We start from the raw sequence: 17,172 nt of genomic DNA, 5'->3' as shown, positions 1-17,172 counted from the left end.
AATAAAAGTGCAACTTCTACTGTTTTGATTTATTTTTAAATACAGAGGTTATTGGTTGTTTTGGAATTCGTTTTTCCCAATTTAAAACATAAAAATAAAGCAGCATTGAAAATTAGGAAATAAATCTTGTAGGCCTACACTAGCATGCTCCTGCTCGTTTTGCGCACACAGAGCCGCAGACACACCGCGCTTGCTAGTACATTAATTGTTCAGCACTAAAAATAAAAATAGTTTTATTTTTATAAAAAAGTAATAAAATAAATGTACTAAAAATAAAAATGTTTTTTTTTTTGGTTTTTACTTTGCCATAAAGCACTGTAGGAAACATTAATAGCGGTGAAGCAGGATTGCCAATTACCATTTCCCACGTTGCTAAAATGTGCTTTTTTTATTTAGGCTGCCCCCTAGCGGCAGGAGTGAGCATTTCGGTTATTTCTTTAAAAATTCATAACTCCTCACAGGAATGGGCTAGAGACTTACTTTTTTTTTTGACATACTCAGAAATTTATGCTCTACAGGTCGCGGGCCTGATCAAATCATCTCGCGGGCCGGATCCGGCCCGCGGGCCGTATGTTTGACACCCCTGCTTTACACTCTCCCCATCTAACCGTCCCATAATGGGAACATAGGCACATGTAACCAATAGCAAAAAGGAACTTTCTCATTCTGTTTTAAGGTGGACAACAACAAAGACGTCTTCTTGTAGCCATGGTGATTCAACACCTGAACTTCATCAGTCATGGCCATGTTTCAGTCAAATGTTAAGCATTGCAGCCATGGCAACCTCCGCTTTGACATCACCCATACAGGGCCATAGATCTTCATCTTCTGCTTTGACACAGCGTCCAAAATAGCAGGAGATCAAAGAGCCCTATCTGAATGTTGTGAATGTTCAGGGCATGACATGGGCAGCACCAGACAAGGGAGGTTACGTATTTGGCCTTACAACACGAACGATGCAAACAAAAAAAGCTTTAGGAATTCACAATATATTGTGCTGTCAAATAAGAAAAGCAAATTCAGTATTTTTTACTTCTATTTTCCTCTCAGCATGGTAGCAACAGATGTCCGAAGACGTATTCAACAGTCAATGTGGAGTGTGGTCAAGGAAATGCTGAATTGTGTGGCAATTTATTCCTAAGATTAACATCATTAGCTGATTTTTACTTTCAAGAAAAACTGAAATATTATTGTTTCTTCTGAAAATAGGTGTTTACTTCCAAATCTTAAAAGTATGACTGAATTGTCGAGAAAGCAGTTGAACATCAAAGTGATAGCGATTCTGCTTTGCAAGTTGTTGAATAGTTATGTGCAGAGTAAGAATGATTAGTGGATTAATTGATTTTCAACCATAAAAAAAAAATTAAATCAATTGAATTCCTTGTTTATTATGAGGATTTATTTTAGGACAAGTTATACAACGGTGTCTGGTTTCAACCTCTGTTTGTTTCTGCTTCTTCTGTTTCTGCTTTTCTGTTTTGTTTCACTGTAAACTGGAAAACTAACATAGTACTTTCATGTATTATTCTTTGTATGGGCCCTTTTTATACATATCTGTGTCTCTTTCTGTTAAGCACCATTCTTTGAAAGGTGTTAAATAAAGTTTACTTACTTGCTTACTTTTAACTGGTGAAGACACTGCTTCTGTCTTCACCACCAACAGCTGCAGTGCTTCTCTCTTCATCTCCCTCCATCTTTCTTTCTCTCTCTCTCTCTCTCTCTCTCTCTCTCTCTCTCTCTCTCTCTCTCTCTCTCTCTCTCTCTCTCTCTCTCTCATCAGCCTGTGAGTGACAGCACATGTGCTGGGGTACATAGGAGGGCCGCAGCTGAAATTCTAACCCCATACCTCACGGCTGTGAGACATACCCCAGCTATGGACAGGGAGGAGCTGTGAGAGACAAACGCTTGCGGGGGGAAACCGGAGGGAGAGAGACAGAGGGAAACAAGCTGCAAGTGCAAGAGGACAGACAGAGGGGAAGAGAGGGACAGGTTGCAGGGTTGGAGAGGTTGGCTTTTTTTTTGCCCAATAACACTGCTCAGGAGCCCAGTGTGTGGTGGAGAGGACTGTTCATACTGAGTTTCTGAGAGCAGTAGCTGAGGATGGCCTTTAGGTTGTTGATGCTGTGTGTGCTGGCTACTCCGCTCTGTCAGGTAAGAAAAAAATCATTGTTTGTTGATAGCTGCTGTGAACGGATGAAAGGATTCATTCAAAAATAAATTTAAGTTGCCCATGAGTTCAGTGACTAAATTATGTTTTCTGGACAATACTATCTTGACTTCTTGATTTAAATGTACCTTTGACCTTCTAAAGAACGTAGAGCAAAGGTGCCTGAGCAGGGTGGCGTTAGTGTAGCAGGTATATCCGTCTACACCTTTTGATTGCTATACAAGTGATAGCAAACACTTGAACCTATGGATTAGAGGCTGGTGTAAAGGTGCTCTACGTGCAATCAAGTTGTACTGTATCACACTGCATACCCCCCCCCCTTTTCCCATGCTGTATGACTCTACTATTCAGCCTTCCTACCCAAGACTTGTGTTCACCCTTCAGAGTGTGAGTTTGGTTAGAGAATGAACTTTGTCTGCCCCACTCTTCAAATACACAGTTTATGTTTTTACCTGAGTGATGTCTTCAACAAAACATTGAGCGATTTCCAACAATTGAAGAAGTCAACTGCACTCTGCAATCAGAGGTGGTGGCTGATCTAAACATGTCATCCTACTTGGATAAGGGTTGATGATGAAGTGTTTTGAGGAAGACAAGACTCCAGATGTGTACAGAGGGCTCGGGCATCATTAGTAGGCCCCTGTCGCCATTATGAGCTCTAAAATAGATGAAAATGTAAACTGACACACTACCAACAGCACTTCCAAACATCATCAGTCTTTCTTTCTGTTTGGAGTAGTAATGGAGTCCAGGCTGGGACGGTGAGTGAGTTGGTCTCCAGTGACTCTTGAGGGAAGTTTTGCTATGATGTGCTCTATAATTCATTGTAAATGTTGCCATTACTAAGGGAATTAATCATTCAGATCTTCTCAATCAGTAAAGAGTCTGTGACCTTGTCAGTATTTTAAAATTTGCTGTACATTTTAGTGTATGTTTGATTAAATGTCTTTATGTTAAATGCATTCTGCTTTGGTTAATTTTCAGATTTAGTGAACATTTTTCTTTATCTTTTTTTAACATGGGTGTGATAAATGACTGAGAAAATAAGTTTGCCACAGCCCCTACTGACATCACACAAAATATATTTTGGTCAAATCCTCATGACCTCAGTGATAATAGTATTTATGACCTTTTTTTATGAACATCTTTGAGAGACCCTGTAAAGTGTAAACCCTGAAACATGACCTTAACGATGCAGGGTTATATTTCATCTTAAAGTTTCTCAGAAGTGTTACAAGCCCAAGAGGGGGGATGTGTCTCTTTAGGTTTGTTTACTGTGGTCTGACTTCGGTGAAATGAAAACAATCTGCTCAATCCAAATACTCTGTTTTGAGTATGAAATACTAACCCAGCGGAGGCTAGAAAGGTGGATCTGAAAAGTTGAAAGCTGTTGAAAGCAACTCAAGGCCAAAGGTATAACAATATCAAAAACCATCAAAACATCTCCATACCATTCCCAGCATTTAATCGCTAAATACACTTCATCAAGCAAAGCCAGTGGAGTACAATTGGAATCCAAGCTGACAACAGCTACCGTCCACCACTATGAAACAAACTATATACTTTTCAAAGCCACCTGTCAAGACTACAGTACAGTGGCAGAAAACCTAAAAGCTACAATTTCTGTGGAATATTTCTTTAACTAGTGACTACATCATTCATGGTTTCCTATCGCCCCGTATATATAAGAGGAAAAATTGCTATGTGCTAAACAGCTGTTCCTACAGGATCAAACATGGTAAATGTTAAATCGTAACATGGTTAATTGTTGTCTTAATTCAGGAAAAAAGCCACAAACCATAGATAGATTATACTTTCCCACTGTTTTACCTGCTGTGTCACTGCACAACGTGTGTAAATTTCCTTTGAACAATGAGTCCCAGGTGGCAATGTTGAACAAATACAAAAACCGTTTGAGCGTAGCATCTATTCTGAAACATGCTTCATGAATAAAAATAACCTTGCCACCCATTCTAATAAATAAATAATCAGAATGAAATTGCTTTAACCATCAGCAACTGTCAATCTAATCCAGAGGCTTGGATCAGTGTCACCTGATATCTTTCAGGTGTGCTTTTTTAATTTTTAGTAGGCTGGTGTTGTTTTGAACTCACCAGTATTAATGTCTGCTGGGGGTATGTTGTGGTGAGGAGTGGGCAGCAGCAACAGGTGCTGCCAGATGCATACGTGATGCCATTTGTCCTGCTCTGTAATCCCTCTTGCGGAAAGGGGAGTGGGCCACTCCTGGACCATGAAATCAGGTACAAATCAAGAGTCTGTAGCAGTGACCAGCTGGCGCTGAGGTCTCACTCATCGGAAACAATCAGTCAAGAGATTTAGAGTCTGAATCACAGGTCCTGCTGGGTGTGGATACCTGTAGGCGTTTTTTCACTGACTAGGGTTTCAGAGGGAGCAAAGGGTCAACAGTGAAGTCAATGTGCTTTCCTTTTTTTCAATTTTTATTTTTCAGAGTGAGTCATGGAAGAACAAGTCGTGGCAGCTGCTTTAGTGGTCACGTACAAGAATAAGCAGGCAGCAAGGTTATGATGGGTTGGGTTGGATGGGTCACTTGTGCCACTTTGTCTCACCAATTAATACTTGAGTATATAATATTAACAATTATACAGATCCAGTCTGACGTAGGCAGTGTCTCTGAAAAGTTTGGGACCTCCACATAAATTAAACATACTGTGAGATTTAATAATGTTTGCCCCAGAGGAATGAGCTTGCAAATATTTATCCACCAAGGACTGGTCCAAGAGTGTTTAGGAGGTTAATGTTCAAACAACTTTGTTTTGGTTCTGGCGTATTCCAGTTTACACAACGTGTCTGATGGCGTTCCTTTGCTCTAATATGTTTAAACCTTCTATACTTTATCGGTTCCTGTATCACCGTATTGGTAGTAAATGTGTGTCATTTTCACATCAAGAGGATCCAAGGATAACCTTACTCAGCATTCCTGAAGCTCAGATATTGCTCTGAGGGGGGCTCACACTATACCATAAATAGGGTGTCCATGCCAGGCAGTCATGACTTAGCAACGAGTAGGATTGTGGGACCAGTACTGTTGGTGACTGTCTGGATGAATGTCTGTGCCATAGGCCCAGTAACAGAAGTGACCAGAGGAACACCTGTGCAACCTCTAGCCTAAGGGACTGTCAGGAATGCTGCAGGCAATCTTCCTCTACTGGACAGTCTTTTCTTGAGTTATTTGAATGACTGTTCCACACACATAACTAGAGAAGAGACGCTCATGCCAATAGCCATTTAGTGCAGAGATACATGATGCTCCTCTACACAGCCACAGTGGACTCCCTCAGAAGGGAGCTTTTACTTATAAATACAAATGTTACAAGATGGTAAATCACTTACTGAAAATGTAAGGGGATAAGCTGATACAATGATGTAGTTTAATTTCTTTCTCCACGTTTATAGCATGGTAAAAACATTTCCCACACTCCATACCCATAGACTGTCTGTAAATAAAGTACCATTACTTTAAACCAAACAAGTAATTTGATGATGTTGATCTCGTTCATTTGGTCGAAATGAGTTACAATCAATGCACTTTCAGCATTGGTCAGCATTCTTGGAAAGTAATTAGACCTATTGCAGTTTTTAACACACAGGAAATGTTAGTGTGTAACTGCCGCTTGTGCTTTGTATTAGCCTTTCGTCAAAGCAGCTGTGAAAGTCTTACAGTGTCATCTTTAATTATGGCTAGTATGAGTGTTTTTACCAAATGTATTTCCCTCAATCTGGCTTCCTGTGAATATATATGCCAAAATTAATGTTTATCTGGCCTGCCAATGAACAATACATCTACGATCACATTCATATTTTCAGATGTTTGTATTTATTTATGTTGTGATTTATTAAAAACTGAATTTTGATAACCCCCTTTTAAAATGTCACGCTCATAATCCAAATCGATGTCCATTAAGTAGTATAGAGTCCATCAATTGGTGTACATATGAACCGGAATACTAAGTTCTCCAAAGTCAACATCAGAGAGTAGAATCAAACTTTCTTAAACGCAAAACCCCTACTGAGCAACAGTGCTTAAAGGTTCTCGCTGTGAGGGCATATCATCACAAAAGAAGCTGTGCCTTCAGTGTGGGCCCAAGGTGAAAGGCCAAGCTGTAAAAGTTTCCGAGAAAAGTCTCAAAAACAGTTGATCTGTGTCGAGCCATTGCTCAGCCTGTCAGAAAAGGCGCTTTTTGGTCTAATTGGTAACATGACACTTTGGTGTTACAGCATCTTGGTCTGGTAAAAACATTAGAATAGAGGCAGTCAGATACTTGAAGGAGCTGCTCTCCTGTAGGGAGCAAGGGAAGTGTGCAAAACAACTGCTATTCAATATTTTCTTAGTGTCTTTTAATGTTAAATGAAATACTGGAACACTTTGTTGTTGTTGTGGTGGTTTAATTCAGCATTACCACAGTATGGTTGATCTACAATAACTGCCACAACTGTAAGCTGTTAACCTCATACTGTATGAATTCCATTGAATGTTGTGTGATATATGGATCACAACTGATACTAAATATACAAAAAAATGTAGAAAAAAGGTTTTTACAAAATAGTTTTACTTACTTAGAATTACTATATCAATGTTCATATATGGAAAACCTTCAACATTACAACCAACCAACAAGACATTCTTTATCAAATGCAAACCTTTTATACCCTGGGAATCCAGGCTCTCCGCTGTGCACAAACCAGCTCATTAACTATGTTGGAAAATTCGGAGCTACCAATCAAATCGTACTATCTGATATGGGGGGGCGTAACCGGATGACGTCAGTGCTGCACATGTGCCGTCGAAGTGGTGATAGTAAACAACAAAGATGGCTGCAGATATGTTGTTTGAAAAGGCTTTGGCCTCAAGACGGCACTCAAGTCTTTTATTAGCAAGAAAGATTAATTTTATGTTGGCAACATTTTCATTTATCAGTTAGCCCTGCTGTTTGCTTAACTAACAGGGATGAATGAGTCACCTTGTTCATTGGTCTTTTACCTATCAATGAGGAAATGGTAGATCTCTCTTTTAAGCCCTAGCAGTTAATGGCAATGTTGGTCTATCATTTTGCACAGATTTTGTACATTCGTAATCCCCGGAGGATGACTTTGGTAATGTTTCCTTTAGTGCGTCAAGAAAGTTTACGTTATTAGTTTTAAATGACATGTCTCAACAACTATTGGATGGATTGTCATAATTGGGTGAAGAAGTTCATGGTTCACAGAAAATATGTCCTATGACTTTGGTCCCTGACTTTTCCTGTAATGTCCCCCCGAAGGTAACAATTTTAAAGTAATCCTGTAAAATATCTCAACATGGACAGTATGGATTGGCACTATGTTTTGCACAGGCACTAATGGCTTCCAGATTCTCATGACTTTGGTTATTGTCGTATGATCTTTACTCTAGTGCATCTTTCAAGATTTACATTGGTGGTTGAAATATATTGCGCGCATGAAATATCATGAAATATATTCGCACAATCATCACCCTCTCAGGTTGAACTGAAATAACCATGGTGATTCCCTTAACTTTTCTAGCATCATCATCAGGTCATAATTTTCTGTCCAGTACTTTGGTTTATGACCAAATACCTTCAAAACTAAAGATAGTCCCCCGATACTCAGCTGAAATTCAGCTGCTCATTGCTAATTGGCAAATGTCAGCATGCTAACATGGCGGCTGTTGAATCTTGCTAAAAAGTCTCTTTCATCTCTTCCTATTTATGGATTTACTCATTTCAAAATCTGCAATTAACCTATTTCCTGTTGTTCACTTGGTGAATAAAACGTGGTGCATTGGAGAAGAGTGTGTATGTTAGTACACTTGAAAGAGGTATATTTAAGTTGGATCAGCTTCAGATGAAGGGCTATATTTGTATAAACAACTGCAATGCAGCTGTTTTTGATGTTGAGGTTAAGTACAATGCAGAATGTGTGCTGCCTGTGACAGTGGAATTTCTGAGAGTTCATATAGTTAAAGTCTTAAGCATGAAAGTAGATAGCTAGTAGGATACATATTTCTGCGGGGGACATGCACTGCTGGAATGTGAGTGTAAACATCTATGGGAGAGCCTAGATGACGATTGCCACAAAAATAGTTAAATTGGTAGGGGTCTAAGTCTAAGATTAGCCTGCCTCCTGACTCGGCCTGCAGATGCCAGCCATGGTTGCCATTCTTCTCTGCACAGTCAAGCAGAGTGCCAAAATATCCGATCAGAACATTGCACCCCAGAAATAGGGCAGGGATCACAGGCCATTCACAAAGTATTCACACATGTATTCACACTGATATTTTGCTTAAGGCTTACCTAACAGTCTATTGAAACCGGTGATTCATCAATATTATGTTACCTTGAACGGAAACACAAAGACAAATATAACAGACAAGGGTTTTTGACAAGTTAATACATCCCCATTTATCCCTGCTTCTATGGATTATGCTTTTGAGCTTTTAAACATATGGGAACTTGTGCTGAATCCACTGAATTCCCACAGAGGCGACGGAAGCAACTTACGGAAATGTGTACATGCTGATGCGTGGGTGGGTGTTTCGTTGATGTTCATGTATATCAGCCTGTGTGTGTGAGAAAGCATGTATATGAGTGCGCCTGTGGAATTCGTAGAGCAGAGCAAATCTGTAAGGTGACCCCTAACTCCCAGTCAGGTGCAGAGCTGAGCATAAAGGGGAATTTGTGAGTGTGAGGGGGAATGCGGGTGGGAAAGCGCAGGATCTAAATCCATAGTCGACAGCTGTTGTGCGAGTGTGTTTCTGACATGTGTGCTGTGTCAGTGTGTGCGACGAGTGCGTGGGTGTATTTGTGTGAACGCAGTCAAGACGGCAATGTGGTAAATGAAGGCTTGTGAAATGAGTGTGAGTGTTTGCATTTCCTCGTCCTGAGATGAATTTGAGCCCACATCAAAGGAATTTGACTAAGAGACGTATTAGTGAGTGAAACCTGAAGCTTTGGCCCTGCATCCTTTATGCCCTGGACAATCCCATGGATTTCACATTACAGACAGCCTCAGCGCTATGGCGAGCATACAACAATTCCACCAAACCTTTGGGAATGTTATAGCACTCTTTGGTTTTAAACAGCTGCAAAAATCTATAATGACATCATTTGTGTCTTCCACTAGGGAGTAGGCTATTGCTTTATAACTCCATGGCTGAGTGAACTGTGATTTGTCGAAGTAACTGCATGTTCCCCGTGATTTTGCTTTCTGAGTTAAATGCTGTCGTCATTTCCTTCAGGTGTGGATTTCTGCAGAACCTCATCATGAAGAGGAAAAGGCACATCCTCAGGCCCTTTTCCCATGGAGAAACCATGGCAAGGGAATGGTCAGGGTGAAAAGGGACTGGATCATCCCTCCAATAAGAGTGCTGGAGAATAGCAAGCAAGTTCCTGAAGACCTCGTCCAGGTAACAATTTCAATTTGCTGCCATACACATTGGAATTTCATTAGTTGACGGGTAATTGCTGCTTGTTTAAACATAAATTAAATGTAGGTTCACAATTTTTTGAGTCCGTCTAAAAAAAAGTAGGTAGACTGAAAAAGGAGTGTCAAGTTGGCATCCCTGGTTAACATGAGTTTCCAACATAGTCTGATAAATCAAGTTAATTTCTTCTAACAAAAAAAAATAAATAAATAAAATTCCTTCTTTTTGTCTTTGTTTGCCTCTAGAGGAAAACCCTGTCTAGGGAAACCGCAAAAGTCCATTTCTTTCTTCCGTTCACACACAGTTCCGTAGCATTGTACCGTATCAGTTTACAATGACAGCACATTTACGATCCAAATCAGTAATCTTCGAAAACAATATAGGTCCCTGGTTTCAGACTGATATACAAATGCAGTATCCTCCTGATGTGCAGTTAGCGACTGTGCATTTAGTCAGTTAGCAGATATTAAAAGCTGTAGCTAGCTAGTTAGCTAACACTAGCTTCAAAAGCTGTGTTGGGTTTGTTACTCAAAAAAAAACTTGTTACTCCTTTCAAAAGTAATAGTACTACTTTACTTATTACTCCATGCCAAAGGTAATTTGGTATTCTTTACTCGCTACTTCCGTTACATCACACAAAATTGGTGCTGCCTATAGCATCCTCCTCAAAACACGCCTGTGAATGCACATCTAAAGCCCTTTTCTCATGGGATTGTGGTGGCAAGTGGGCTGATTTCAGGAACCCTGGCCCAAAAAGGAATAGGCATACCAGCAATTACGTGTCGTTTTGAAGCATGACTTGTTTTGCGACAGTTAAATTACAAACAATATCCCAAAGAATCAAAGAAAAGTAACTTCGCAACAAGATATTTCATTTTGTAGTAACGAGTAATAATATTACTGAAATTCTGATAGCAACTAGTTACACTACTTGTTACTGGAAAAAGTAGGCTTATATTATTACAGTAACGCGTTACTGCACAACACTGTTAATAAGTTGGTTGAAAACGTTGTCTCCAGCTGACATTTCAGATTTTCTTTGCTGACTGTTTTTAAAATAACTATCTGAAAGTATCTTAAAAATGTACTTGCCTCAACACTGAGGTTAAAGCTAAATTACACAGAGCTGAATGTTAACCCAGTTACAATCGCGGAGTGGCTTTTCTTTTACCTTTCAGAAACAAAAAAATAAAAGAGTACACATTTTATAAATACAACAGGGTTGTCTGCTCAACAGAATACAAGCTACCATGTGACAATCGACAGCGAAAGGGGCCCTTCGGTAACAACAGCAGGTGCTAACTTTACCCAACAAGATATCGGCTACATGTAAATATCAGGAACCTAATAATAATAGGATCTACATAGAATTTCCATGATAACAATAATACATTATATTTATAATAATAGTACCCCTAAACTATTGTTTATTGTATAGCACCTTACATACCAGACGTTCAGCTCAAAGTGGTTTTTGCCCCAAGTTCCTTACGTTATACTAGATAGAAAAGAATATTCATAAACACAGATTCAAAAGTCTCCACTCTTCTCTTTCACATCAATGGGGGCAATTTGAGTCTTAGTTAAGAACAGTCAGATAGTTCTTGTGCACACAAACTAATAGGCCCTTTCTGTGTGTTTGATCTGACTGTGTGTCACTCTGTATCACGACATAGCCTACAATTCTGAAACCCAGTTGAACGCAGCACTCTACTGCCATGCGTTGTTGATTGTAATTCTTCACCTACACACAGAACAGACCCGTGTTTAAAAGACATGTTAGATGTAAATGTTATGTTAAGGCTGTTGCAGATGTCTAGGAAACGTGTAAATCCTCGAACAGCCATACAAGGAGAAATACTGGGACACTTTTACATGGTGATGAAAATGCAGCAGAGACCCATATGTCAAAGGAAGTGAATGCAAAATGCATAAAATATGGACTTGTTGCTATTATTAGCTCAGAATATTTCTTCCTGCTATAAGTCAAAGACCTCTGAGCTTAAACACTGTTGTCTAGCGGTCCCAAACTCTTGACATATAGTTCACATCTGGCATTTATGGCAGATGGCTTTCAATCCTCCCCCCTACCTTCCCGCGAGGTTGCGATGATCATCAACTTTGCCTCTTCTTACTTTGTAGATCAAATCGGACAAGATCTTCACAGGCGAGGTGATCTACAAGTTAGAGGGACCAGGGGTTGACCAGGAGCCCAAGAATCTGTTTGAGATTGATGATAAAACAGGAGTCATCAGGAGCAAGAAGCCACTGGACAGAGAGAAACACAACAGCTTCACGGTAAGAGAGCATTTAGGGCACTACACACTTGAAATGTGCTTTAAAGCTCAATCAAACAGAAGTACTTAAGACGAGCCACAATGTGCTCAATGAGTCTTAACACAACATGTTTCAAAGCACAGGTCCATGTTGTTTTGTCTTAAAGCATTTATCATCGTCTCAGACACTCAGTACAAACATCCAAAGGTCAGTTTCCAAGGGCCTTTATGGGCATCTTGGGAGTGACTGTTGAGTGTTTCAGAACAGATGACTGTGATGTAACCCCCTGATGTTGAACCAAACATCCTGCACATTTCTTTGTGCCATTTCCTGCATATGTTGTCCACCATAAGTACCCACAGTCATCTTATGTCGGAACACAAAAATAGTTTTTTAAGCACTGGTAATTTTTGAGATTTTAAGATATTTTGCTTCTATAACATGACTTCTTTCATACTAGTGTAAATAAAAGGTCCAACGTGTAAGTTTTGTTTTACATAACATGGTCTGTTTGCTTCTGCATAATGCTCCTAAAACCATAGTTAACAGCCATTAACTCAACATTAGTTTTTTTAATACACTAAACCAATAAACTGAACTTCTATAGCACTAACATCAACTAAACTTTCCATTAATCATACAGATTGTAACTCTGGCTTCATCCATTTGTGTTTAGAAAGAAATGCAAATGTGCGCACAATTGGTTCTATATCGCTACATTTGCATATTTATTCAAACATTTCTGAAGAATAACCGTTAAACAAAAAACTAGAAAAGTTTCATGATAATAACTAAGTTACATTATTTAAACACTGGCATGTTGGAGGTTTTCCTTCATGGAACGCAAACATATCATTAATGCAACTTTATTCAGATACATTTGTCTGTTTTGTCTGTTGTTTTTGTGCGTCTGTAGCTGAAAGCCTTTGCGCTGTCCCCCAGTGGAGAAAGACTTGAGAATCCCAGCACCATAGAAATAGTAGTACTGGATCAGAATGACAACAGGCCCGCCTTCACCCAGAGCAAGTTTGATGGCACTGTGCCTGAGTTCTCAGTCCCAGGTACATCAATCTATCACTTATAACAATTTTTTGCCTGATCTTAAATGTCCCTCTTGAAATAGCCTCAAAAGTTTATAAAGTAGGTTTGACTGAAGTATGACACTTTTCCCACACTATTTGACAACTGTATAACAGCTTAAAGCTGCTATAGTCATTATTCTTTATATTAACAAAGTCATGATGATCTGTCTGTGAAAGAGGTTGCTCATGGGTATGTATGGATTCTGCAGTTCTCCGTTTTGGCACACTTTTTGGTTCTATCATAACACTCATTTGAGTAAAAATAGTTGAGCAAAAAAATTAGTTATTGCAGGATTAAATTACATTTTCTAATCCTATACGACTTTTATTAGTGACGGCACTATTACCTATGCAAATCTGTGCATTGTTATCCTGTTCTTGAAATTATAAAGCGAAGCGAATTATGACACCAATAATATAACAACAGCAGATGATAGATTAATAACAAACATAAGTGATTTGCTTGTGAACCAAGTAATAGTTTTCACCCAGTTGCTAATTGTCTTTCCATTAAAAAAAAGTATGGTTCAAGACAGCCTCAACACATGAACATACTGACATGAACATACTGACAGATTTTTCTAGCTGACCAAAACTTTTGATTATTTTCAACAGGCACATCAGTGATGTCAGTGTCAGCCACTGACGCAGATGACCCAATGACAGAAAATGCTTGGCTGAGCTACTCCATTATTGGCCAGGAGAGCGTTCCTGCTAACGCCATTACCAAGACGATGTTTGGTATCAACAACGAGACGGGAGCTATCTACACGAGAGATGTAGGCCTGGACAGAGAGGTAAAAGACAGGTTAACTTGAAGATTTTTTAAACATCATCATAGTGTAAATAATTTAACCAAAATGTGCTGATTTCTCTCACAGGTGGTGAAGAGTTTCCGATTAAAACTGCAGATTGCTGATATGGGGGGCATGGGACTAACAAGCGAAGGGGTGGCAATCATACATATTTCTGATATCAACAACCATGGCCCACAGTTTACCCCAGACTCGGTAAGTCTCAGAAAAACAATATAAGAGGTTTATTTTCGATCTTTTTTTTGTAAGACATTCCACTTCATCTTTGATCTGTATTTTTGTGTGTGGTGCATGTAGTACATCATGAAAGCAGTGGAGAACAGATGGGACAATGAGATTGGGCGGGTGAATGTGACGGACAGAGATGATAGTGGAACGGGAAACTGGGAGGCAAAGTATTTCATCTCCAACAACCCTGACGGCAAATTTGGCATCACTACGGATGCTGCCACCAACCAGGGCGTCCTGACAGTGGTGAAGGTACGGTCTGCTGTTAATTGAAGCAGTGTTTGCTTGTTACGGCGAGAGCTGAAGATTTTTGAATGACAGCAGGGACTTTGGTTTCATCCATTTTTACTGATTCTTTAAAATCAATGGATAGGAGAATGATTGCTCCCTCTGGCTTAACAATTTCCTATTGTGTCTTCACATTAATCTGTTCTGTCGATATCATCCACTTCAAAGATAAAAATAAAAAAATCTATGAAGTTGTGGATAAAAATATGTTTGGTTGAGTTTATGAACAAGTATCCATGAAATAACTTCTTGATTTATTAAATAATAACTCATTTTAAATTGGCTTTATGTTTTAATTATGTTTGACTGCAAATTAATTTAATATTTTTTGCCTATCCTGCTAACCTGACATCTGTCAGTTATTGCATTACGCACCATTTATTTGGAATACAACCACTGGCACTATCGCACACCATATCTATATTACACATATGTGCGACTTAATTGCATGTTTTTTTTAAACTAAGAACCTTGCTATGAACCTTTGAACCTATGAACACATAAGGTTACATGTTGTAATGTAGAATTTATTGAACAACAGAATATGATCACAAAAACATGTTGCAGATCTTAAATGGGGCATATGAGTAATAAGCCCTTTAAAGTGAACACGCACTGTACATTAAGGCCCTCAGACATTACTAAATAGCACCCTCTAGTGGCTGAGTTTTAAACTGCAATCTTCTCAGACAAAGATACTTGTTTGCGTTTTCCAAATGTTTTAAGCCGGTTGGTGAATTAGTTTGAAATGACCAAAATTCAAGCCTTTGTTAAACGTATAGTTGTAACTGTCCTGCCTTTTCTGCTCTGTTATGTCACGCAGCCTTTGGATTATGAAGAACAGAATGAGTACACCCTGAGTGTCATTGTGGAAAATCTGAATCCTCTGAGCAACAAGGCTCCCAGCCTCTTGGTGAGCACAGCTACCGTGGTGGTGAATGTTGTGAACGAGAACGAAGCTCCACGTTTCAGAGCAGACCCCATAGAGATCGTGGTCCCCGAGTCTGTGCTTCCTGGGACTTTACTGAAAAGCAATATCGCCTTTGACCCTGATAATTCTGAGCTGAGGTATGATGCAGCAACACAACATGAGGAGTATTTTTTAGTTTTTAAGAGTGCCAGTCAACTCATTTCATTTGACGGTTTATGTGGTCTGTATTAACTTTCACCTTTGCTCTCTGTGGTAGGTATGAGATTATCAAAGATCTTGAGAGATGGCTGGAAATCAACAGAGATACAGGAGACATTACTGCCAGGAGAACCTTTAACATGCAATCACCAAATGTTAATATTAACAATATCTACAAGGCTGTTGTCAAGGTTACAGGTCAGTTTATCTACTTAATATGCAAACCAGGTGAAATAAATATGTGTCTTAGCCCACATGGAAGAACTTACCTCTCTTCTAAGACAAATAAAATTGGTTCATTTGCACCTTAAGATGACTTGTACTTTTGGCCCATATTGAGTGTTTTAATGTTCCCATGTGTAGATGCTGGTGGGTTGTCATCTACTGCCACAGTGGCTATCACACTGAAGGAAACCAATGACTTCGCCCCTCAGCTCTTCCCTCTTAGTGGTTTTGTATGTAGGCATGCAGGCCGGAAGGTCTCCGGTCTACTTCTGACGGCTGTGGATGAAGATTTTCCTCCGCACGCTGCTCCCTTTACCTTTGACATTCACGAGGATCTGTCAGTCAACTGGACTGTCATCCAGGTCAATGGTAAGGAAAGAGTGTCAGCGATAGGTGTGGAGAGTGTGCACTGTCGTTGTTTCCCATCAATGTCCTGACCTCACACCTTCATTTCCCCTTCACCTCTTCAGATACGCATGCTGTGCTTGAGCCCGTCGTTGAGCCAGAGGAAGGAGAGTACGCGGTAACGGTGTTGGTGTCAGACTCTGGCAGCCCGGTTCTGAACTCGTACTCTCAGGTCCAGTTCACAGTGTGTCTTTGTGACTCCTTTGGAGATTGCACGTCTGAGGCGGGGGCTATCCTCGGCTCCAGTGTGGGAATCAGCTTCTTCGCTCTCATTATCATCATGGCCAGTATCGCAATCCTGCTGTGTAAGTCTCACCCCGGAAACACATCATTCAGTCTTAGAGGTCTTGGTAACACTTTACAATAAGGTACACAAAAAAAGAGTAGTTACCCTTTTAAAAAGGTTAGTTACCCTTTTGAAAAGAGTAGTTACCCTTTTCGAAAAGAGTAGTTACCCTTTTTGAAAAGAGTAGTTACCCTTTTTGAAAAGAGTAGTTACACTTTTGAAAAGAGTAGTTACCCTTTTGAAAAGAGTAGTTACCCTTTTCAAAAAGAGTAGTTACACTTTTGAAAAGAGTAGTTACCCTTTTGAAAAGAGTAGTTACCCTTTTCAAAAAGAGTAGTTACCCTTTTCGAAAAGAGTAGTTACCCTTTTTGAAAAGAGTAGTTACCCTTTTCAAAAAGAGTAGTTACACTTTTGAAAAGAGTAGTTACCCTTTTGAAAAGAGTAGTTACCCTTTTCAAAAAGAGTAGTTACCCTTTTCAAAAAGAGTAGTTACCCTTTTTGAAAAGAGTAGTTACCCTTTTTGAAAAGAGTAGTTACACTTTTGAAAAGAGTAGTTACCCTTTTGAAAAGAGTAGTTACCCTTTTCAAAAAGAGTAGTTACCCTTTTTGAAAAGAGTAGTTACCCTTTTCAAAAAGAGTAGTTACACTTTTGAAAAGAGTAGTTACCCTTTTGAAAAGAGTAGTTACCCTTTTCAAAAAGAGTAGTTACCCTTTTTGAAAAGAGTAGTTACCCTTTTGAAAAGAGTAGTTACCCTTTTCAAAAGAGTAGTTACCCTTTTCAAAAAGAGTAGTTACACTTTTGAAAAGA

General features: G+C 39.4%; 1 protein-coding gene across 1 annotated transcript in view; it reads left to right on the top strand.

Annotated features, from left to right (window-relative positions):
* cdh15 (cadherin 15, type 1, M-cadherin (myotubule)) overlaps window positions 1-17,172 on the top strand; it is a gene marked incomplete at both ends in the record, with an annotated part of 28,184 nt that overhangs the window by 6,873 nt on the left and 4,139 nt on the right. Inside the window, 10 exons of the mRNA XM_080028551.1 lie at window positions 9,444-9,611; window positions 11,772-11,927; window positions 12,823-12,967; window positions 13,604-13,785; window positions 13,870-13,998; window positions 14,101-14,283; window positions 15,143-15,387; window positions 15,507-15,646; window positions 15,812-16,042; window positions 16,144-16,383. Of these exons, the coding sequence (XP_079884677.1) occupies window positions 9,444-9,611; window positions 11,772-11,927; window positions 12,823-12,967; window positions 13,604-13,785; window positions 13,870-13,998; window positions 14,101-14,283; window positions 15,143-15,387; window positions 15,507-15,646; window positions 15,812-16,042; window positions 16,144-16,383 (1,819 nt within the window). The remainder of the gene's footprint in view (window positions 1-9,443; window positions 9,612-11,771; window positions 11,928-12,822; window positions 12,968-13,603; window positions 13,786-13,869; window positions 13,999-14,100; window positions 14,284-15,142; window positions 15,388-15,506; window positions 15,647-15,811; window positions 16,043-16,143; window positions 16,384-17,172) is intronic.

The sequence above is a fragment of the Ammodytes marinus genome, assembly GCF_949987685.1.
Source record: "Ammodytes marinus genome assembly, chromosome: 1".
Classification (NCBI taxonomy): Eukaryota; Metazoa; Chordata; class Actinopteri; order Uranoscopiformes; family Ammodytidae; genus Ammodytes; species Ammodytes marinus.
This window is presented reverse-complemented; position numbering and strand designations above follow the sequence as displayed.